This window comes from Centruroides sculpturatus, unplaced genomic scaffold (genome assembly GCF_000671375.1).
Source record: "Centruroides sculpturatus isolate CEXI.00-Female unplaced genomic scaffold, Cexi_2.0 scaffold13, whole genome shotgun sequence".
Taxonomy (NCBI): Eukaryota; Metazoa; Arthropoda; class Arachnida; order Scorpiones; family Buthidae; genus Centruroides; species Centruroides sculpturatus.
Genome location: NW_019384405.1, coordinates 1,523,970 through 1,550,030, shown reverse-complemented (window position 1 = coordinate 1,550,030; position 26,061 = coordinate 1,523,970). Strand labels below are relative to the sequence as shown.

The 26,061-nt window shown below is 30.3% G+C and overlaps 1 protein-coding gene across 6 annotated transcripts in view; it reads right to left on the bottom strand.

Moving 5' to 3' along the window:
* Positions 1–1,477: 1,477 nt before the first annotated feature.
* Positions 1,478–26,061, bottom strand: part of LOC111618839 (transmembrane and coiled-coil domains protein 2-like) — a 68,895-nt gene continuing 44,311 nt past the window's right edge. For 4 of the 6 annotated variants that reach the window (XM_023360439.1, XM_023360444.1, XM_023360440.1 and 1 more), the window contains 8 exons: positions 24,424–24,468; positions 18,934–19,016; positions 10,755–10,824; positions 8,874–9,120; positions 5,489–5,554; positions 3,107–3,262; positions 2,813–2,997; positions 1,478–2,361 (listed from right to left, as the gene is read on the bottom strand). In XM_023360439.1, coding sequence (XP_023216207.1) covers positions 2,247–2,361; positions 2,813–2,997; positions 3,107–3,262; positions 5,489–5,554; positions 8,874–9,120; positions 10,755–10,824; positions 18,934–19,016; positions 24,424–24,468 — 967 coding nt within the window. In that variant the 3' untranslated portion in view covers positions 1,478–2,246. Of the gene's footprint in view, positions 2,362–2,808; positions 2,998–3,106; positions 3,263–5,488; positions 5,555–8,873; positions 9,121–10,754; positions 10,825–18,933; positions 19,017–24,423; positions 24,469–26,061 lie in introns of those variants that run through there. The other 2 variants (XM_023360442.1, XM_023360443.1) reach the window with 2 other exon arrangements.

The window sequence follows — 26,061 nt, the reverse complement described above, 5'->3', positions numbered from 1 at the left end:
CAATTTTAATAAACAGGGAACAATTCTTTTGATGTGCTCGTTTCATTGTCCAGTATGTCTAGAAAATCCTCACTAATCTCAGCTAAGAATGTATTTAACAGGATACTGTCAAATGTATCTTTTTTTATACAGGATGACTCAAAAGGGTACAAGGGACATTTGACTTGCCCTATATATTTTATATGGCGTGATGATTAAACTTCATTAAAAATTTAATAACTAAAGTCATTGATCTGTAGTAAATTGTGTACATGTCAAAGTATTAAGCCTTTTATGGGAAGCACAGCATTTTTTGCCTTTACCATAGGATAGGCTGTGTGTGTGTGTGTGTGTGTTGTACATTTGTTTTGTAGATGAACAGGGAACCTTTAGATACAACAAGTAAGCCACATCACTTCCCTATTAGCTCAAATTACTTGGACAGTAGTGTAATTTATCCACACATTAACCTTAAACAAAATTGTTGGGACTGATTATGCAATGACACTAAGTCAAAGTGAATTTTAATGGAAAATTTAGACAAAAACCATCACCGGGATGATGGATTTTGTCTAAAAAAAACCTATTTTTAGATTTTGCTTATTTTTCAAAAAGATCTGATATTTATTTGTTACAAAAAATCTACAAAATGTGTATGAGATTTTATTGTTTATCTAGCTATACTGCTTATCTTTTAAAATACTCTATTTAGTCATTAACTGTTTGGAATTCTCCTGAACTTCTCAATGTAATATTTGTAAACATTAAATTTATTAACAGATACTGTATTGCTATGCTACAGTGTTTTCCAACATCTCCGTACTTTTTCAAACTGGCAAAAATGCCACGCACTCGCCAACCATTAAAGATACTGTCATGCCTAAGTGTTCTGTAGGCACAAATTCCAGGATGGTCTTTAATTTTATAAAACGAGGCAACTGCAAAGTCACAGAAAAATACAGTGAAAACAAAAGTGTTTGTGGTGAGCAATTTTGGTTTTTTGTAGTATCATTATCATGTCAGTTTTGGGCAGCGAGTGCTATCGTCAATCTATTACAAGTGCAATTATAAGATTACTTGCTTTTGTAATGTCTACAATTACCTTGAGTAATGTAACAAAATGTTCCTCTTATATTCAAAATTTTAAATGAAGGCATTCCCAAAGGTGTTGAAAGGTCATTTTAAGAATCGTATTGATCGTGGTCATTTTGCAACTCCTGTTATGTGTTAAACGAATGGGTGAAGATTTGCTTAAAATTCTTTTTTGGCTGAGGATTTTGTTTCCATTTGTTTGAAGAATATAAAAATTTATTGACACCACAATCTTGCCAGACAGTGGATTAGTAACACTTAGTCTTACAAATTGTGGATTAGTCTGAATTGATACGGTGATTGACCAATTCACATTTACCACTAATGAGATTACTAATTTACTGTTTCCTAGATCACTGTTTGAACCAGTGATAAAAACTGAAAAAATACATATACCACTACAAAATTGAATTGCACCATTTATTCAAAATCATGTCATAACGTATGTAACACTATTAAGACTTGTACATTTTGTGGAATGCGAGAGAATACCAGGAGTACGCATACCACCTGTATGAATTGAGATGTGGACAGATTATTTGGTACACCAATAATGCTAATAATACCATTCACTGTTCAAAAGACAAAATAAATTATGTATATTTTTTATGAATAAAATTAAAATCTACTTCGATAATAATAATAGTAGTATAATAATAATATAATAATACAAAGAGCGTCAAATAACTTCGTATAATGTCGGGAGTTCTACGTACTTTCCAATATGTATTAAAACCATTCCCTAGCACAATGGTCCATAGGATGAAAGTGGAACTTCCTAAATCTAAATTGCAAAGACGAGATGGTTCACTACATGAAGTGCAATAACATATCACAGCAGTATCGAAACTTATCTATTATTAAATGTGCTTTTTTTTCCCTTTGTTTCTTTTTATAATAATACTTTCAGCTATATAAAAACTTCTCGTTAAAGAAGCCTGGCTGAGTATATATATGTACGTGTATGTATATTATATATATTTATAGTGATACCACATTTGATTGCCATTCAAATGATTGTTGTGGGAGTTTATGACGTTAGTTGGTATCTCTAGGAAAGTAAATTTGTCTGGCAACCAAGCGTTCAGTTTGTGGTTTTCGTTTAGTGACGTCGACCACTTTTTCTCTCTCGACGGAGAGTTAAGATATGAAAATCCTTTTAGAATAGATCACAATTATCTCTGGAAATAACTATTCCAATACTGTTGACCAATCTCCAGCCATTCCGGCCACTGCCTGCACACTAAGATCACAGCTAGGATTAGCACTACGGTCGTCAGTATACGTATCCTAAAAAGAAAAACACATATTCTATATAAGATATGACTTATACTACAAATCCTTTAATGTATATATATATAAATATAATCTTTGAATAAATTTTGAGTTTTCATTGCAATAATGTTAAGATTAATTGTATGTGCAATCATCATTTGAAACTGAATTAAAAAGTAACACATTTGGTATTTCCGTGTATATATTATCTACTTGGACTTTGTTTATTAAAAATGAAGAACAGAACCCAAGGATATATTCTTTCTTTGGTAATTCATTTAAAACACTTGCATGGTCCCACTAGCGTCAAGTGGACATAGGTCAGCATGGGTGATAGACCATGTGGATAAATTCCATTTATGGAATAACAGACTTCATTATCCATTGTATAACAAACCAACCAAAGCAAGAGTTCACTATATATAAAAGAATAGAAAAATGAAGTTTTGTTTAAATATCTAGTTACCTGCTTTGAAGAAATGGCATTATGATATTGGACACAGTGGCTACGAGCACCAGTACTACCTGAAGAACCATTAACAAAAGATTTATAAGTTTTACGACAAATGCCCTGGCATTTGAACTTTCTAAGGCATCCAATGTAACTAATTGTTGAAGATGTTGGTGCTGCTGATGTTCCATTCGAGATATCTGAAACAATATACAAATAATTTTTGTTTTGCTTCTTTTTATCCTTAGTTATAAGTACAGTAAACAGGAAAATATATGTGTATATATATATATATATATAGATAATTACTCTAGTCTGACAATTTTCTAAAACTTCATGGACATCTCTCAATCTTTCTTCACTTTGATACTGTACTTTTTCTTCCATGTCGGCTATACCTTGCTTTAAATTTTCTATCTCGTTTTGATGTAACTCAATCAAATCATTCATTTGTTCTTCCAAACGCTAAAATTAAATTATAATAAATAGAAGTAACATTTAATATAGTCACAACATTGAGACAAATGCCATTATTAATAATATCTATATTAGATTAAATATCACACTAACAAATTCCCGAAGGATCTTATGATTCATCTACCAGAATCCTCCATCAAACACTTAATTAAATATGTGAATTTTTACTTCACAATAAACTTACATGGAAAATAAGATTGATATTATGTCTTAGGTAACTTTATTGCCACTATTAGCTTCAACAGAGACTAAGAATTATATTTTAAGCCAAATCCTAAATGTCCATTGTCAAATGATTCTAAATTGCTGAATTATTTCAGGCTCTATTAATACTAATTTTTATTAATTACTATTGAGATTTGGTCTAAAAGTCCGTTGTTCATATCTTTAATGCAAATATACACCATCAAATAGCTGTACTTGAATATGCCAGGTTCTAATTACAAATATAGATGCGCAGATAAGTTGTGTAGTGAAGAAAAACTAATCACGTAAAAGAAACCACGAGTTTGACAAGCTGAATGTGTCAAGTGTTCACACTATCTTACTGATACTAGAACTTTACTCACAATATGGATTATACTTAGTGAAAGGGACTGAAAACATTAACATTATAAGATTTGTAACATGACGTGAAACAATTTTTAATCGGACAGTTGTTAATAAAAAAAAAAATGAAGTCATGGATTTTCACACAACTATTTGTACAAAATAAATACATTATATAATATTCTTAAAACTATTACACTTGCTAATGCATGCACTAACTAAACAACTATTTGTTTCATAGTTTATCTTCAACATTTAAATCACCAAAACAACCAACAATGTTCAGGTGTGTTATAAATAAATACTAGGTTTTCTGTAATGGAATCCTGGCTGTTTTTTTAATCTGTAAAGTCCTGAAAATTTCTTAAAAGTTCACTTTTTCTTTTGTGTTAAGGTTGAGGAGATTTTGCAAATAGAAAGTATAATTAACTCATAAACTATCAGAATACATTTGTATTTATTAATTTTAAGCCTGCTTATTTGTTTTTTAAATTTTTACCTGTTATGGCATATCACAGATTATTATTTATCAATATGTAGCCTGTTTGTGACAGGACACTGAAAATTCTTTACTTGTCAGAACCTGTAATATCTTGAATAATTGCACTGATATCTTAAATTTTTAATAATGCCCAGTAGCTTCAATAACTGCATTACGCCTGGAAACTGGGCAAGAATACAAACGAGTATGAAGTGTTTCTTCGTAACTATGAAAGCAGTTGAGGTTGAAAAATCAACAATACTATAAACTGCAAAAGAATTACTGCAATGCATCTTGAAAATGAACTAAAAATCTTCAAGGCTGTACAGGTGTAAAAACACCTGTATAGGACGTATTAAATTACTTGAAATCAAATGAACGACATAATTATTTTTTATTTTTTAAAGATTTATTTTGTATCTTAATATCTGGCACCCTATAGCTCTCAGTGATGCCAGATTAGTTATGATCAACCTGTACTTTAAAGTTTCAAAAGGATAATTATATTGTATGTGTAATGTGTCTTAACTTTGTTGGTTCGGTTGAGCAAAAATGTTTGGGGTAAACTATTTTATGTTTAGAAGCAAAAACCACTTATGAAAATGTTTATTTATGTAGAGATCATTTAACACGCATGCGTACATTACTTATGTGAAATGTATAATTTTATCCCGATGCTTCACACAGCCGATCCACTTCAACACCGAAATAAACAAAACTGGAACAAATCAATCTGACCGAGTAATACAGATTATTATAATTCATCCACATCAAATATACAAGTAAAATTGGAAGAGCCTAAATAGACAAGCTTTCTCTGTACACTCTTTGAAAATAATATTTTGAAGCAGTTTATTTTTGTTGAATAAATTAGGAAAATTGTTTTCTAAAAAACAAAATAGTTTAATTTTCTAATTTCACCGAAATCTATTTTCCTCCCGCCAGAATATAAAATTACTAATTAAGAATTATTACTGCATGAAAGTCTTGAAATGTTTAGGAATGCATCAATGTAATTCCTTCAATTCATATTTAAATCGATTCAAATTTTAGTGAAATTAGGTTCGTAATGACAATAGGAATCAAATATGTTAATTTAGAAGAATATGTTAAATTAAATTGTACAAAAATAATTAATTATAAATATTATAAACATAAAAAGATATATTAATTTTAATACTTACTTCATACCTGTAACGTTCTTCTTGTAGTGCTTGATTGAAACAAGAACCTTGTTGTTGTAGATGGTTCTAAAAAAGACATTAAAAAATTAATTTGTCATTTGTATGATGTAGTCAATACAGTAAAACCCCAATTTAATGGACTAATTCGGGCAAGAGATGTCCGTTAAAGCCGAAAGTCCGTTATGTAATAAAGTAGGTTTTCCAAGTATGCACGTTAAAAAATTGAAAAATTAGTTTATCTGTTTTTACTTACATAGACGTGTCTGTGTGATTAAAATTAAATTTGATATTGTTTGGCATTACTTGAAAATCAGATTTATGGACTGTTTATGTATGTACATAAACAGTCCATAAATATAGTACAGTATAAACAGTCCATAGTATAGTACAGTCCTTGGATTCCAGAAAATATGACACTGCTGAAATGAAAAATACTTTTTGATAATTTGGTTATGGCAGAAAGTATCAGGAATGATTCAATGAAATGCAAGATTTGAATTTATTCTGTCCCCTTCTAAGTAATCCCCCTTCTACTGCAATGCAATTAGGCTAACATTTTTTTTCTAATTGGAACATTTTTTGTTTTTGTGAAACCCCTTCTGAATTTGCAGCAAATTTTGTTTTTTTGGCATCAATTGACTCGAAACGGCAACCACAAAGCAGAGATTTTAGTCAAGGAAACAGGAAAAAGTCATACAATGCCATATCAGAGTGCGTATGAAATTTGCAGAACCGTATTTGTTCAACTTTTGGCCAAAAATTCACAAACAATGAAAGCATTGTGAGCAGGTGCATAATTGTGGTGCAAAATCCATGAGTTTTCTCACCACAAATTGGGTTATTTTCTACGAATTGCTTCATGAAAATGCAGAATGCTCAGATAATATTCTTTGTCGAGAGTTTGGACAGTCGGAAGAAATTTATGATGCACAACACCAAAGAATCAAAGAAAACAATCAGCATGTTTTTGACTGACTTTAACATGGTCTTTTCAGTCTTGCTTCATCTTTCAAGAACCATTCATTCAATTGTTGAGCTGTTTCAGTGTTTTCATCACCTGTAATGATGCATTTTAAGAACATTTTCCTCAAAAAAGCATTTCCTTAACCACTTGAATATGTTGTTTTTGGAATGACTCGAGAAGCAACATGTCATAAGTCCAAATGATCTTTTAAAATTGCTCAACAAGATCCAAATGATGCTGGAATGTGTCCAATAATGACTAATTGTTAAATGATGATCATTGAGCACCAAATCTGACTTTGACTAATGAACAATACATTACCCTAAGCAGATGGTCTGCAGGAGCATGATTCGTCTTCAGTGCATTCTCTACTTTCCTCGAACATCTTGTACCACTCAAAAATTCTTGTTTTTGATAGACTATTGTTACCAGAAGACTTTTTGCAATATTTCAAACGTTTTTGTAGCAGTAATTTGCTTATGTAATCAAGCACCTCCAATTTCTTGATTACACTCACATTTTGAAAAAAAAATCACTGGAGCAAAAATTCTTTACACACAAAAGAAGTGTTTATTTGCAAATGAATACAGATGATGACATACAGATTGCTGCTAGATGTCAATGAAAGTTGTGCCAAACAACAACAGTGCGCTCTTGCATGCATACAGTTTAAATGAACCATTCCCGATAATTTTTTATCACAGTAGTATGTATGAACAATCCACATCATATGATGACCACTTTATAAAATTACTATTCAGATATCCTATACTGTCCAATTTATCTTGTTTTTGTATCAAAACACTCAAGAATTAAGCTGTGTTTATGCAGTGGCAAGTACAAAGTATAGGCATAGCTGACAAAATATTTCAAAATCGGTCGGTAAATTGAGTCATCTAATTTTGAACTGTTCTGTTAAACTGCCGATTTAACTCAATAGTCTACAATAAAATGAAATAAAATTAGCAGGATCTGAGGAGAGTTGATAGTAAATTGAATCCACATGCTTTCCACATTCTATCAAAGCATATTATAACAAGTCACAGCATAATTCTCTTATTTATCTTAATCAATAATATACAGTGGCTTTTTATACTTTACAATTGATTCGATATACGATCAAATTCCTTTCTAATATTCTACACAATAAAACGAAATTGCCTTATGATATATATTCATTTTATGATTGGTTTATGGTTGCTACCAACTGAATCGTGTAGTTTGTAGTGACGATAGACTGGATTGTCAGCAATGCAAAGTACAGATATTTGGATAACATTGGCATTTATTGTTTTAAACACAAACTTTTGTTATTAAAAAATAAAGATAGTCAGGTCCTACCATTCTGGAGACCTGAAATTGAATCAAAGTGAGCAATCTCAAAATTATTTTATCAATAATTTGTCCCAAATATGTCCCTCGCCACTTAACCATCCCCATTGTGAACCTGGCCAAACCCATGACTAATATGATCATCACCCTGTAAACTGAAATTAGCCCAGTTCCATGATAAAAAAATTTTGAATTCAGAGATTTATTTACTTTTTAAATTTTAATTAATGGGGGGGCTCTCTTTTGTACCATTATCCTCGGGGTGATAATCACGAGTCAATATGACTATTTTTTGTATTCAAAGCAAATAAATAAATCTCAGAACAAATCAGTAAAAACTCGTGCAATTCTCGTAACAATTTTGATATCACAGAACAAGTAGGAATCGGCCAATTTGTGTACTGGGCATGAATGGCTTCGGTGTTTCTTTTAAACTTCTATTTCCATTATAATTTTCTCTTCAATCATACTTTACCATATTTATTGTGTGAGAAGTATGCTGATGTGGCCAAAACTACTGTCAAAAACTACTTATCTCTGTTGCCTTACACACTAGAGCTATACAATTCTATCGTACAAAGATTTCGGCTCTCGACCAAAGAGACCAACAGCTAGATGATTTGGAAGATTATTTTTCTTGTAAAATGTAAAGAAAAGAATATCTCTCTGGCGTAGATAACACATCATAAAATATGGTGTTTTTTGACTATTTTCTTTTACTATATATTACTGATTTTGTATTAAGTTATTTTTATGATATGACAGGCCCTGAAGATGGATTAATATTGTAAAGTGGGAATCTACTGTAGCCCGTACAAATTACAAAAAAATTTTAATTTAAAAAAATTATTGTATAGAATTCAAAATAAATAAATAAGATAACGACGACCTATCACTCTGAATGATAAATCTATTTTAGAATAAATTCTGTATAAGCATATTTTTATGTAGATGAATATAAAAGTGAACTACGTATTTTTAACTGCTTTAAAAGTTCTAAAGAACATTTATATTTAACTATTATGTATCTTGTTCACTTATATATACATCTACAGTTGTCAAGCTTAAAAATATTTAAACCGAAATTACTTTGAGTGAGTCAATATCCTCTCTTAAACGATGACTTTCTTCCCGTTGTTCTCGAAGTTCTTGTAAGATTGGTTCGACATCGACGACGACCGGTACTGCAGTAGGGGTTATGGATGATTCGGGACCGGTTGCGATTGCTTGAAGAGCCGACGGTTGGTGCTGTGGACTGATAAAGTTACCTGCGGCCGCAACGGGACCGGAACCAGACGTTATGCTGGAACTATCGTCGTCCGATGTGTATTTTGTACTGGGAGAGAAAAAAATTTTTGAAAAACATATAAAAGTTTCGTTTTTAAATTGTTTTTCCAACATTTTTTTAAAATGCTGAAAATAAAAATGCAATGAATAAATTATTAACTTAAAAAAATTAATAAGAAATGATAAATTATGCAAAAAAAGCATTAAAAATATTCATAAAATTCTAATATAGTCAATTGATTAAACTGCAACAAAATTTAATATCAACAACTGAATAAATTATTTATTTCAATATCAATATCAGCATGTTTTGAGTCATTTCTCTTAATAAATATTAAAAATTTTATTATAGTGGTATGTAATATGTGATTAAATCTACTTTAAAGAAATTTTATAAGTTATAAAACTTAAACAGTAATAAATATTTCATTAACAACACAGTGCTTCATTTAATAAATTATTTTGTATTTTTAACTAAGAATTTTTTAAATGACAATAACACATTACATAATAGCTTCTAATTGTACAATGAGAGCTTTTGTGCACTTTAAAATTAAACAAACAGAATATAAGTTTAAAAAGCAATGTAATATTCAATTCACTTTAATAAATTTGATATTTTAATATAAAATCATAATATTTAATGATCCAGAAAGAATGCTGGAATATCCTGATTCTAACACACTAAATAAACATTAAAATCATTAATGCCAAAAAAACTGCCAGATTTTTTAAAATCCTTAACAAGATATTGCTAGGACTTGGGAAATGGCATTATACTTGTGGTACACCGAACAGAGAAGCCCATGGAGGATCTATGTAGTACATGGAGATCCAAGAACACTATTTTTACATTTATTCTCTCTTCTACGGAGAAGGAAATGCAGAAATACACGACGGATAGATGTACAAAGTGGGACAACTCCTGGCTTGACAGATGTTCGTTACATGGGAGGGTACAAATCAGGATCCGTCCCACTTTGTACATCTATCCGCCTCCATTTCCTTCTTCATAGACGAGGAGATAGATGAAAAAATAGCATTCTTGGATCTCCATATACATAGATCCTCCAGGGACTTTTCTGTTCGTCCTTGTTACAAGGTAATAATTTGACAGTTCGTTTGACATTCGTAATTGAACCGGGTTGATGTATACGTTGTTATATTAAAATCATCATCAAACACTTCAATTTGTAACTTGTTTGAAAGAAATCAAAGTTTTATAAAGTCTTTTAAAATGAAAAAGTTTAAAATAATAATAAAATAAAACTTATCAAAGACTATTTTATTGGGCTGCAATTTTCAGATTGTCAATCTGTATGTTCATACCGTCGTCCATCCATCCCTCCTTAATTTTGAGAACAGAGTTAGACAGATGAAAAATCGAAAACCAGATATGAAAAGCTTAGGGGGCAGAGGACCCGTTTAACTATATACAAACTTCCAGTCTGAACCAGAAGTCATGTGATTTTTTAAAATTAAATGGGAATCGACTTTATTGTAGAAATGATATAACTGACTCCGTCGGAACACATCCAAATGAGATTATAAGACAATAAATAATTCTTCGTAAATATTTAGAAAGAAATTATTTACTTTGGTCTATACAAATAAGAAATTAAATTACAGAGTAACAATAATTAGAAATGGTCCAATTTTTTTTTTTTTTTTGACTAAGCTAACCTGTGCGTAAAGGTAGCACTTCCGTGGTGGTTTCTCTCCGTGTCGTCTCCACTGTTTTCTTCTGGCAATTCTGGAATATATTAATAAAAATTTTATTTTATGCGCTACGGTATCTTAGAAGTACAATAATATAAAAGTCAATTAAGTAAATTTTTGGTTTTAATGAAAATTACAATAAAAATTTTGTTACAGAAGTATGTATGTTATTAAATTCTTATTACAGTGAAGATCGAACTTTGTCTTATTGAAGTTAATTAAAATTAGTACAAAATTTTAAAATATTTGCTAAAAGTTTTGAAAGATCTTTCAGAAATATGTCGTTGAAAGTATTTGAGAATTTCTCACTTAGTACATTCTAAAATGTTACAGTTGCTTGCATATAAATAAGATTTTTATTAAAACATTCTGGTGTGAAACTATGATTCTGATATTTTAAGCTATTCAAACCTGCCCGAATTGCTGGCAAGTACAAACATATTTAAATCCAAGGAAAGTCTCGGTTTAATCTTTTTTCTTATTACCTATCATTTGAATTCAATGTTCTGAAATGGGATTGTAATATAGTCGGCATCATTAGACTTTTGCTTGTTTGGACGACCGAAAGTATTTTCAGATGAGATTTTGCAATAATCCCAGTGTGATTGAATCCATGAGCACATGTAGTTAGATAGTTAATTAGTTGAATGACTTTTTGAAACTGAAATTAGGATGCTTCTAAAACACTACTAGAAAGATGTAGCAAGAAATTTTGTGAAAGTAAAGTAACCGAAGCCAAACAATTGAAATAATGACATGCATATTTTTTTTGTTACTATTACTAATTAAATTCTATGTAATTTGGTACTAGAGGTAGGTGTTAGACTCCCTATCTCATTAAATTTAATAATTATAATTAAATCAATATTTATTAAATAATTTAGAATATTCTGGAAGAAAAGAATTGGCCCAGAGCTGGACTCGTACCCAAAACTCCTGCTTACCGTGCAGATGCCTTGCCAGTTACGCTACCCAGACTTCCGTCTGACCACTCGTCTCCAGACATATTTAATTTTAGATATAACCATCCACGGTTACTTATGGTGCTGACTGGGACTACTTCATTGTCCTTGGCCTATAATCATGCCTACCTCTAATACCAAATTACTTAGAACTAATAATTAAATTGATTACTTGCCCGATCCACACAGCAATCGTTTGGCTTTAATTAATAGCATCAGGCTTTGTGTTTATGTATGTGTGGCGACCATCAGGGACTCGTGAGATAACGCCACTCCTCTAGGAGTTCCCCGAGAATCCCGGACTGAAAAACTAGAATGAGAGTATTTTCCCGCAAGGGATTCTGGGTATTGTTGCTTCTTGTTGGGTGATCGCTGCCATTAACACGTGTAGCTCTCTCTTAAGTGTACTCGTAAGATTGTTGTGAATAAATGTTGTTTTAGTTTAAAACGTAGTCATGGACTTAACTAATTCACGTTTACCGCCTTCTGATAAAGACAGTCTTTGTGGAGATCGAAATGGATGGAGAAAGACGGCCTGGTTTTGTCTAACTGATGGCAGCCATCCATTACCTCCATATGTATAAAATTTCATCATTTAGTCAAAATGTTTTTATCGAATTCTCATTTATATTTGAATAATTCTTGTATATAATTTAATGCAGTTAGGAAAATGAAGTTAGAAGAGAGCTTGTTTAGAGAAAACAATCATAACTATTTTTTTCCTCTAAACAACTAAATAATAACTCAAAGTCATTCACATGCACCCAATAATTAACCATTAAGTGACGAGCCAATTATTACTCTGTAGAAACATTCTGGGAAAGTCGTATCTTCCCGTCTTCAAATATAGGAAGATAAGAATTCCTAAAAATCTTTAGACGAAACAATAATTGCTTTAATAATTAACAGTTTGTTGTCAGATTTATTTTTTATTGTAACAACCGATACATTGGGATAAAGTCACATATCAATATCAAAGTTAATCGTGTAGACATTCCTTTATGTATCTCTAAAGGAAATGTTTTCACAATAATTAAGAATTTAAAAAGTTCTTATTAAATAAATCCAAAATAATTAGTATTAAGAACTGTATTAATTTATTAGTTTTTTAAATTAAACACTGGTTATATGCAAGTAAATTTATGTTTTTGAAATCAGTTTTATAAAAACAAAATTATTTATTTTTTTCTAATATTTAAATATAATTATTTTACTGTATACATTATATGTAATTATTAAATATGCACATACAACGGAAACTTGGTTATCCGAACTTGATTGGTCTTCAAGTAAATGAAATTTCGGACAGTTTGGAAACTTGTTTTTGTGTTTTGGATGCATCACTCAAGCACAGTGCATTTGAAGTTTCATGAATAATAAATACTATAATGCAATAATTGTATTAAAGGTAAGTTAATCAAAATCTAACATAATGTTATGTATACGATCCATTTTACAGTGCTACAATTAATAGACAACATAGTGATTTCCAGTTACACAGAGAGTTGGTCTCTGTGTATTATACTCTGTGCTATGTACAGCACAACGCTACACATATTGGTTTATTTTTGAAAACTGTTTCGGATAATCACGTTTCCACCGTATATATAAATTTATACAGATAATAAAAATAACTGATCAATGGTTTTTAACTAGAAAATGCTTCCCAAGAGAATAAACTCTTATTATCTTTTAGGAAAGAACATTGTTGATTGCTCTTGTCTTGAAGATGTTGATCAAATATAGAAGAAACATAGACCCTTTTATGGTCTATTCCATTGTTAAGCAAGCCATTCTGTACACTCAAGCATACATTACATTTGTTCTAAGCTCAAATATCACAAATTGAGATTATATTCTTGAAAATATAGTTTTAATTATATAATACCACACTTAAGATGATTATAAACTGTATTTAAAAAAAGGCACTTGAGGTATGTCATTTCATACAATCATAACACAAATATAGTAGAATCTCAATGAAACTTAACATGAAAAACAAATGAAATTAGGGGAATGAAAAACAAAACTGATGTATTTTTATGGCATTGCACACTTCATATATCAGAAACTGGGTTATACTATACTTCAGAAACTCCCATCTTTGATATTCACCCAGCAGAATGGTGCAAATTCAGAAAAACAAATGTTTTCATTCTTCTTCTAAGACCTGCTTTAGTTCATAAATTTCAAATAGATGGAATGTCTAACATTTTGATTTTCAAATGTGTTAGGTTCAGAAAAGCTTATACAAAAATTCAAATTTAAAATCCTCTGAAATTGACCAATAGGATGTGTCCAAGTGTAGAAATTATAAAATGGTTTTCAAACACGTACACTGAACGTGTGGTATAATGTGTGGTACGAATGACGAAACAAAAACAAACGTTTTCGAACCTCTTTCGAAAATGTTCGTTTTTGTTTTTTGTTTCGTCGTTCGTACCACACATTATATTGGTTCAGTGTACGTGTTTGATATATAAGTGTATGATATATAAGTGTACCACACATTATATTGGTTCAGTGTACGTGTTTGATATATAAGTGTGGTGAGTTGTGAGTTTTTTTAAAATGGTTTTCATAACAGGGTCTGCCACGCTTGTGAAACATGTCTCTCTTATTTAAAATTTATACGTTTTTCTTTCTACCTGCTTTAAAAATCTCTAGCGCTTCTAGTACTTTAAGTCGGTCTGTGTTTGTTGTTGTTCTAATTAACATAACCTGTTGTAAATCAGGTTTAATTTCGTCCTCCCTGTATATATCGAGAGAGCAGTGGTTTGCCTGCCTTTATTTATATTGGCTCTGTGTTTGGTGGAGCACTTTTAAGGGACCTCATGGTAGAACCTATAAGGGACCACGTTAGATTAAGTCTCTCTGGAACCTTTCATCTCTGAGAGGTATCTTATATATGTCTGGTTCTCTGTTGTAGTCAATCAGATCTTTTCACTTACGAGCATTTTAAACATGCACGGACTACATCTATATGTTAATCTTGTGCCCGCATATAATGTTATTTCCTTAAATATATTATGCATGCAATGATTGTAAGCCACCACATTATAGCGAAATTTAGTTTCTCATAGTGCTATGTCATCTACAGGTTATCTTTGGGTGTACTGTCTGGTTGTGTTTTTTTTTTTTGTTTCCTATGGAAATCCTTGGCATAGCCATGCATAATAGCAATGTCTGCAATGTAATCTATCTCCTTAGTATCATCCATAGTGCTGCAATAAGAATAGACTCTCTTCGTAAGTGCTGTAGAGTGCTACTTTATAGTTAAATGGATCATTGGAGTTGACCAGTATGTATAATGGAATAAAGCCCAGTTTGTAATAGATCTTTATGTCAAAACACTTGTGGTTGAAAGAAAAGTATATCTAAAAAATGCACACTGTTTTTGCCAATTTGGTCTAACCCCAGAATTAGTCTGTATGAGTTGTTCGTTCATTGCTTGGATAAGATCATCAATGTTAGGCTTGGCTGTCCAAACAATGCAAATTTCATCAATGTATCACCCATAAATAATAATTTGCAATAGGAATTTAGGAATAACCCTGTCTTCTAATCACCATATAACCATGCCACATAGGTCGTCAATCAGAGAGCCGATATAGATAAAGGCAGGCAAACCACTGTCCTCTCGGTATATACATTATCATCATCTATTTTATTTGGCACAAACACGCCTGGTTCCATATAGCACTACCAGGCAGCAGATACAATATAGATTGGCAGAGGATACATAGGTGAATCACATAAAATATAAGTGCAGAAAACCAAGTACAATAAAAAATAATTATAAAAAGAGTGGACACACGTGAAAAATATAGACATGCAAAAATTTACACATTATATAGATGATGAGCACGAAATATATATAATGTAGAACACACAGCACATATTTACATAAGGCATTTACATACTTCTGATACTAAAGTTGAAATCTAAAATATTGTTGAAATACAAAATACAAATATAAATACCACTCCATGTACAATGTACAGTAATAATGTATATAGTAAAACAAAATGAGTTACAGGAGAGATAAAATACAAATAAAGTATAAAATATGTAACAAACACATATTTATGTAAAATTATTTACAAAATTGTTGTAGTTAAGGAATGATAATGGTGACAAAGAACGAAAGCTAACAGGAGCTGACTTGAGGGACTATTGTAGGAAGATATGAGCTGTTTGAAGTAGAAGTAAATGTTATTATCTTCTATTAGTAATTACACGGCCATGCACTTGCATGGCCAACATCTCCCTTTGTCCAAAACTGCGTGTCTCAAAAAGTGGCGAGGCATGGATAGCATGGGACAAAAAAAGATGTAATGGAGGGGAGTATAGGGAACGCCACAGATGGTGCAAAGGTTGTTATCAGAAAGGGTGAATCTTTGGAGATAGTTGAAAAAATGGCCGTGACCAGTAAAAAATTTAGTGGTAGAAAAGTCTGGTATAAGCCAGGTGTTATTGAAGAAATCCTTAATGGAGGGGAAGAAGCAGTAGAGTTGTGTTTTTGATCCCATTCAAATAGTCATTGTTGCAAGAGATCCTCCCACAAGACCTGCTTGATATAAGTCTGAGGTATTTTATTGTAGGTCTCCTCCACCTCCAGATCAGTGGCAGCAGACTTTGCCAGTGTATCAGCATGCTTGTTACCAGTGGTTCCAATATGTGCCTTTACCCAGGTGATAGAGTAACTGTTGTCGGAGTTGGAAATAATACAGTGGATGTCATTAGCAACAGGTATATAGGGAGAATAAAATTAAACCTGATTTACAATGGGTTATGTTAATTAGAACAACAACAAACACAGACCAACTTAAAGTACTAGAAGCACTAGAGATTTTTAAAGCAGGTAGAAAGAAAAACGTATAAATTTTAAATAAGAGAGACATGTTTCACAAGCGCGACAGACCCTGTTATGAAAACCATTTTATAATTTCTACACTTGGACACATCCTATTGGTCAATTTCAGAGGATTTTAAATTTGAATTTTTGTATAAGTTCTTCTGCACCTGACACATTGGAAAACCAAAATGTTAGACATTCCAGCTATTTTAAATTTGAGACCTGAAGCAGATCTTAGAAGAAGATTGAAAACATTTGTTTTTCTGAACTTGCACCATTCTGCTGGGTGAATACCAAGGATGGGAGTTTCCGCAGTACTGCAATGCCATAATGTTGTAAATGTCATTTTTCTCTAAATATGTTTTATTGAAGATTTGAATTCTAAACACAATGCTTTCTACTGCAAAGAAATACTGTGGCACTAGTGACATTGTAAGTGGCTGTATTTTGAAGTTGAATTTATGTGAAGCTATAACATTTAAAGTGTCAGAGTGCAAGTCACGTAACGTTTGACATCTAAAACATTACAGCTTATATTTATATCATTTTGATATTCCAGAGAATTTGTAACCTAGTGAGTTTTTAGCATTTTATTGTAAAATTGAAATGAATTCATTCACTAGAAAAAGTGTTTTTTATCTCTCTCAAAAAGTTTGTTTTTTGACACAACATTATGGCATTGCATGCTTGATAACTTATAAGAAAAAAACAACAGTTTGGGAAAATCATTAAAAGTTATAGATAAGAACAATTTAATGATAATTATTATTCTTTTAAGTATATGATATGGCATTATATTATTTCTAAAACTCTAACTCTTGCTGAAAGAATCCTTGACATTCGTTTCATGCAAACCTTATAATGCAATTTGAGGTACAATTTTTCAAGGCTTAGAATGCTTTTGTGATCACCAACACTTGTGCCTTGTTCATTAAAAAAAGATTTTACTTTCATCAGCACTTAATATGCCTTAGCAAAGTTTAGCACAACTTTGAGTTTGCCATATTTTCTAGTTAGTCGGTTTTTTGGCAAAGAACCATTCTGGCGATGCTGTACAATTTGCCATCATTGCCTCCTTCTCCTCCTCCTCACACTACCAGATGCCAGGCTCTTGCACACATTCTCTAGTATTTCTACACCACTATTGCCAAGTGCCTGTCCAAATTTATCTTTGTTTGCGCCATTGTACTTTTTCCAATTTTTGCAGAAACCACCGTCCTCGTCGTTAGTCGATATGATGTCACGTCAACAGAGCATCATTTAAAATAAATTAATGCTCATAATATAGTCTGTGTTTTGCTTTCTTATGAAAAAATAGAAATACTAAATGTAGCAAAATATCCTCTTATGTGGGTAAACAGCACGTGCCTAGCTACCACATAAATATTAGTACTATGCAAGTACAGACATTCTCCTTGTAAGTTGTCATTTTTTGGTTTATTACTTAACAAATAAAAATAATCAGCATATTGCCAAAAGTTTAAGTTTGAATATCATATAAATTTTGCAATTCTTTAATTAGTTACCCAAAAATTGCCTTACATTCTTGTAGGACAGTTTAAAAGTGAAATCCTTCTTGAATAACTTACACTTGATTAATCTAAAGTTATAATACTGTAAATCAAAAGGTATGTTTTATTATATAGTTATTACACTTGAATAATACTTACAGAACCTAATATGTTTGTTTTAAAGAAGTTTTTGAAATTGTTCTAAAATGATTTTGCTTCTTAAAACTGTTCTATAAGAATATTTAATAAGTTAAACTAAAGGTAGAATTTAAACATTTCTGAAAATATTCATACAATATTCAATTCCCATTTTTTCAAATGATATACAGGTTGACCATCACTAATCTGACATCATTGGAACCTATAGGGTGCCGTATAAGTGATTTTGTCCGATTGTTGACAGTTAAGTTAGAATACACTCAACAGCTAACCACTTCATCCTACCTTTAAAATACCCTGTAAATTAGTAGAAGTTGGTCAATAAAGAAAAAAACAAACACTAAATGAAAATTCTCATCAAATTACTGTATATTTTGCCCCCAATCGTACATTCGGCAACGTTGACACCCCAAACGGTAGTGGCAACATGGGAGATTTGAAGTTACGCTAGTCAAAATTAGTGCCAGATTAGCGACGGTCGACCTATACTGAACTTTTGTCACGTAATAACTAGCGATTAAATCGTATAAATTTTTTAATGAAAAATTCAAGCCTGTATTTAAAAAATATATCTTTAGAATTTTTAAGGAAAAGAGTTAAAAACCATTGAAATTATCAACAATAAAATTTAGTAATAAAAAACTTTTGCTTACTCTCCAATGAACTAATATTATCTGCGCTTCCAAATCGATTCTTGATTAAATGGGCAAACTCTCTCGGTTTAGACATGACTGTCCTGTTTCATTATAAATGCTATCATATACAGCTGTTTTCCAACATTGTCTTAAATATGCAAAGTATATGTATTCGATATTTCAAAAGTAAGTAATTTAGGAAGAAAGGCAGAGTCCGAATAATAAATAACATTAATAACATTTTATGTAGCGACAGAATTTCAATTCTATAAATGTAAATCTCAATTCTTCCTAAAATAGTCATTGTTGCAAGAGATCCTCCCACAAGATAGCTGTTTTATAATTATAAATGAAAATAATAAAATTATGAAACTATTTTTAGTTAATTTTAAATATATGAATCTTATTAAATAAACCATTTATATATTAAAAAAATTACTTGAATAAAGTATAACGTTAATAAATGGAATATTTGGTTACTTAAGTGATTTTCTTATATATATAATAATAATAATTATTAGGTTCATAAGTTTTCCCCTATTTTAATAATACTTTTAAGGGAAAGAGACTTTTTCTGTGCCTTCTTCCCCTTATATATATCTAAGATGTAACTGTAATAGTAGCAATTACATATATTAAAAACAAGAAAAGATAAAAATAATTCTTGTCCTGATCATCCCAAATGAAAACTTAAACTTCATATAACTCAACCAAAGTACTACAAAGTCTGTATCATCTAACTTCAAATTTAAATTTCATAAATATGAATGAATTCTTGCATTTTAATCACTTCAATGTATTTATATATACCGTTAAACGTCTTTAAACTCGGGTTTCCTAATAAATGTAATGTAAAAATTACCAGTTTAATTTGAATTTTTTTTTTAATTTTTGGATAATTTGAAGCTGGACTAGCTTAGTTCACGCCGAGCAAATAGCGAATTCAAAGAGTGAAAAACGAATGCAAAACTAGTCTGGACTACAAAAAGAGAGAAGATATTTCGAATTTTGAGCAGCCAATCGTTTACAAGCAAGAGAGAAACATCATTGGTAAAAACAAAAATACTTCCGACATTCTGTTTTTAACCACCGTTGCATATTTGTTACAAAAAAGAAAAACTACGGATATGTTAAAAAGTAAACCATGTTAGGTGAGAGAAATGTTTAAAAAGTGTGAATTGCAAGAATATCAGATTAATTTTGATGTCTATTCTGTTGCGTGATGATTTTGTAACCATCTTAAAGACCACTAGAAACACCTGACAACAAATGATACAGTGATAAGTTGAAAAATTTTTCACTCATTCACTTAATTTTTTCACTCAACCAATATTTAGATCGCAGTTTGGAACTTACCAGTTCCGAATATCTGAGCAATTTGCCAAAAACAACGTTGTCTATGACGTGTCATCCATTCTGTTTTTCACTTTCGCCAGAAATTCTCTCTGTGTGAATTAAGCCAAACAAGAAAATGTGACGACCAAAGTAATTACATTTTCTCTGTATTACTTAATAACTATCAGTAAAATTATTTAATTCAAATTACCTTGCACTCCTCTCGAACTTCAAATTATCCAAGTTTGACTGTATACGCATTTTAATTGTAATGTCGAAATTTTTTTGTAACCGCAAAATTAATTTATCGGGTAAGCAATCATCAAACGTAATTTATTAGCATTAATCCAAATCCCAGTTTTTTATTATTGTTCAGTAAATTTAGCAATTAGGTATTTGGATTAATTTATTAGATTAACGAGAAATGATATCAATTATTTAAATGAAATTTGTCAATCGTCGTCATTCAAACTAACAAAAATTATGTTCTGTACTTTTCAGTTAAATTTTATCAAATGATCCTATGTTTTGTGAGGTTTTTCCAAATACCACCTGCGTATTTTTACATTCGTATTATTAAGATTTATTGTAAACACCAACAATGTTGTTATAAATTTTTCCGTAACTTATCTGCACGTGCAATATATAAAGTTTAAAGCAGGAAAAAAAACACACGTGGGAGAAATGGCATACATAGATAAATATTAAAACACTAATATCAACATAATATTGATGATGAATATAACTCACACCATGCTGATATGGATACCATATCCTACTTCCCAAATGATTATTGTAAAGTTACTATTAAAATTTTAAAATAACTTATTCTATTTACAAAAAAAAAAAAAAAATATTCATATTATATATTAATAAACTTATGACATATGATTTCCACAATTCATAATTTAATCTAATACTATTTCTATAATACTAACCAAATAGAAACGAGCAAGTTCCAAAATTTTACAAAAATCCTTTAAAAAGTTAAATCATAAAATTCTTTGTTCATATTAAATACATAAATAGATCAGTTAAAGAAATTTCTTCTTTATTCTATCATCAAATCAATTAAAAACTTTCAATAATTAAAGCAGTTTCACAATTACAGTTTCTCTATTCAATGCTTCTATAAAAAATTGTGTATCAGAATTATTTTATAAAAGTAAACATAAAAATAGAATTTAGTGAAATAAATATGTTACAAAAGTTATCATGAAGTAAAAATATGCCTTCACTCCAATAAAAACTTTAGAAAAATTACTGAAATTGTCGGTATGCGACTGAAGTTAAATCACTTATATGCCAGCTTACCAAATCTACTTTTGAAATTATTAATTAATCAAGGTTGGAAAATTTTATTTAAATATAAATTTGATTGTACGGCACAGTCCTGTACAATGCATGGCGATAGGTTCTATGTTTCAGGAAATTGCATTATTGACAGATGATTTCATGCAAGTTTAAATCTAGACCTAGAAGTTGGAGAAGAAAGCGTATTCCTCTGGACGACAAAATTAGAATTTTGTACGAGTACTAGTCACAATTTTTTGGTCACATTACATAAATTCACATTATAGAGATGCGTGTTATACAGGAGCTCACTGTAATTTTATATTCAATGTCCATTCTAAAAACATTTTTACTTCTCTCACTTTATCACGAAAACAAAGAACTGCTGGCACTTAGCTGATTTCATTTAAATATTTATTTATTTATGATAACAATCAAATTTATCATTATATTCGTCATATAAACGGATATAAAAAAAAGAAAAAGTCTCTCACAATTTATGATGCAATATAAATAAAACTTTTCAAAGAATCGTGTAAAACTTGATATTCAAATATTTTGATAGTAACTGTTTAAGGAAACCTAAATATTTATTCTTCTAGAAATTTTTGGACTATTTTATTCCGACATCGCCATACCAAATAGAACTTGATAGTGATTCGTAAAAATAATAAAAGTTTGGTGCGCTAATGCAGGACTGAAATACCAAGAACAATTCTAAGAGAATAAATGGGCCTCTTAGTCTATCTACTATTTCACTAACAGAATTTGTAAACATTGTTTTTACGTATCAAATTATATATTAGATATGAACGTTTATATTTACGTATTTTTGATCAGGTAAGCTACATTAAAGTTTTTGGCATTATTCTATGGGGTAAATGCCTTTTACTATAAAAAAGAAAATATTCGAAATATAAAAAATATCCAATGTTTTAAAATTAAATAGCTATTTCTTTGAAGAAAATGAATAAATAAAATTTTAAATACTTACTGAATAAAAATTATACCGGTTTACTGAATATTAATGGATTATGGAGAAGAGAGATTTAAAATGATTTAACTTAAATTATAAATTAACTTAAAATTTTTAAAGTTCTGGAAAGAATATAATTTAACTATTATGAAATAAATTACAAAAGATTATAAAGATTAAAAATGAAATTTTATGAGTAGTATTAATATGGTGAAAATATAAAAATTTCATTTAAAACATGAACATCTATTTACTTTTGCATACTACAGTAGATTCCACTTATTGTAAACACTGAGATTTACTTAAACTGATGATGATAACTGATTGATAACATTAAGCAGGGTAAGTAAAGACGACTAAATTATAGGAAATTCTGATTTCATTGACTAACGTTAAAAGGGATATGTTAAGGTAATTAAAATATATATATATATCTCGAAGATTTATTAATTACAATTATGTTATTCGTAGATTGTGTCATACTCAGTCAACACCAGTCCCTAATGCTATGCTGGACTAAAGTCAAGATGTAGGTTTAAAAAAAATTCAATATTTTCTATGTGACATCCATTTAGTATGATTACTTTCTGTAATGCGATGTATGCACTGTTGTTAAAACAGAATGTTTCTAGACCTTTGATAATGTATGGAGTAAAAACCCCATGCCAGAAAGGGCTACAGGCATGATAAGTAAGTACCTTATCCATTAATGCATATTCAAACTTGTGCATGAAATAAAGCATCCATACAGATGCTTTATTTCATGTGTATTAAAAATTTGCAGTGTGTCAGTGTGTATTAAAAGTGTGTATTAAAAATCAGTGTGTATTAAAAGTTTGCAGTGTGATGTGATATGATATGGTCTTGTATGATAATTATAAACCTTTCCATCTCTCCGATGAGGCACTTCCAAGCCAGCTAGCAGTTTGATACAGTTTTGTCAATGTGATCTTGGCAAAGACTGGAGCTCCTTCTAGGCCTAAAACTGCTTTATATAACTATCACAACAAACACCATTCTAAATCATTGATAGAAAGGCTATTTATGAGAAGTCAAGGATTTAACACCATCCTGAATGGATGATGTTTGTTATGCTTTTATTAATGTTGTTTGCATTTTCCTTTGGAGTTGTTCTAGTTCTGTATGTGTCCAATATATAACTCCAAATGAATATGTCAGTATTGGGACATTTAAATGTATGTTTTACATTCAGCTGTGTTATTAGTATTGAATTGAATCTGCCCTGATAAATGAAATTCAGATGTGAGAGACCCTAATTAACTATATACAAACTTCTGATGCAACCAGAAGTCATGTTATTTCAATTAAAAACTTTTCTCCTGAAAGGAGTTAGATAGATAACTGGTAAGACGCCATTGCTAATGAAAAAGTATGATGTACAGGAGTAAGACACTATAGTATAATTTGAGGTTGAGACTATATATTTTAAATTAAATAAATTAAAACTTGCAGCCTAGCATTGTGACAATGTCTCAATAAATAATTGTTCGTTAATAATAAATTTTACACTTAAAGTACTAGTAAAACTGATAATAATAAATGATAATAATTACATGTCATCAGCCACAGCCCACATGCTGAGGCTGATATTATGAAAAGAGAGCATAAAAAGTTTTTTTTTAAGGATTATGACAACAATAACCAAATTTTGATTACAATAAGGCAAGTTTTAATAATGCATTTTAATTTGCATGTTCTAGGACCTGCTAATAACAATATCCTTGACTACAATAAGCAGAATCTACTGTAAAATAATAAATGTTTTATTTCAGACAGTATTTAAATAAGAAATATTAAAAATTTTACCCATATTTTCTAATTAAAATCACATTTTTTTACATATTATGTACAGATATAGATAAAAAAATAAATTTTTAACTTACCCTGAAAATCCAGTAATTCCTTCCTTAATATTAGCACCTACATCTCTGAAAAAAAAATTAAATATATTAAAAATAAATTATAGATAGTTTGAAAATACATTATGATTTTAAAATCATTGATTTATATGCAAATAAAATAGATCACCACTTTTATGATCCTGTCAAACCATTATCAAGTGAACCAGCAGTTCATTAATTATTTCTCATAAAACAGGAATTAAATTTGTGAAAATACAACTTGAACAATATGATACAAAGATCTTTTTGATAAATAAGATCTCTTATTTTTATAAAATTAACTCAAACAGAAATAGAATAATCTGACCAGTTTTTAGTAGTACTAAAAATCCTATTATCCCAAAATTAAAGACAATGTTGTAAGATTAATGCTTTTCAATGGAGGAAAAGTTCAAGTTGTTGCATAGAAATGAACTGGGCACTAAGAATGTCTTTTATTCATGCCTATCGTGGATTCAATCAGTCCCACAATGGAGATGGCCAAGTGGTAAGAAATGATGCCAGACACATCTGTGATAAACCACCCTTGAAAAATTCAGGAGTCTACTTGCCCAGATTCAATTCTGGATTCCCCAGAGTGATGGCTGAGGCAGCATCAGCCATCTGGTCATCAAAATACAGTAAGACCTCATTTTATGAACACGCTAGGTTTCAGTCCACTGTTCGTGAAGTGAATCATTCATAAATTAAAGCAAAATTATAATATATTTATATGAGATTAGTTTCTTTAGTGTGGAAATCAACTACTAAAAAGTATTTTTTTTTTTTTGTATCAGTACTTGTTTTTAGTGGATATAAACTACAGTTCCCAAGCAATATTTTTAATTAGACTATTTTTTCATCATTTTTAAAGAAAGTTTTTAATTTTGATGGCCAAGTAACCTACAAAGAAAAGTCAATCATCAAAAGTGTATTCCAGAACCTTGAAATAGAATAAATGGTGATTCCTACTTCAACAAACTGTAAATTTTTACTTATTTTATTTATAAATATTAAACATACACAACCAAAACAATACCAGCAACTATGTATTTAATTTATTATTTATGTAAAATAATTATAAAATAAGACAAAAGCTATAAATTAAAAACGTAATTGAAAACAGTGACATAATGAAGAAACCTTAACGAGATAGGTAAATTGAGGGTTATTTAAGTCAACAGGCTGAGTTTTTTTTCTGATTAAGAACTTTAGAGTAAGGATGTCTGTTGGGCTTTTTTCCTTCTCTTCTCCAAGAAATTCACAGGCAGTTTGTATCTGTTTTAAAATTTCTTTAAGTGCCTTTGTGATAAGAGCTTACAAAGGCACTTAAAAGTGGTACCATTTCCTAAAGTTATTTGTCATCTTTAGCAAGTTGAGCTGCCAGATCTTCCAAAATCTCTTCTGAAAGTCTCTCTCTATGGCTTTCTAACAATTCATTGGCATAATCAATATCAAAATTCCTACAGTCAACATTCCTGGCCATTCCAAACATCAGCTTTATGTGAAACAGTTTCAAACCCAGAAAAGTCAAATTATAGTATAGTATAGTATAGTATACATAAATGACTGACATTTCTTCCCATGTTGCTGAAATGCTTGTTATGCTCTTAAGAATATTACAGGATATCCAAAAATCTT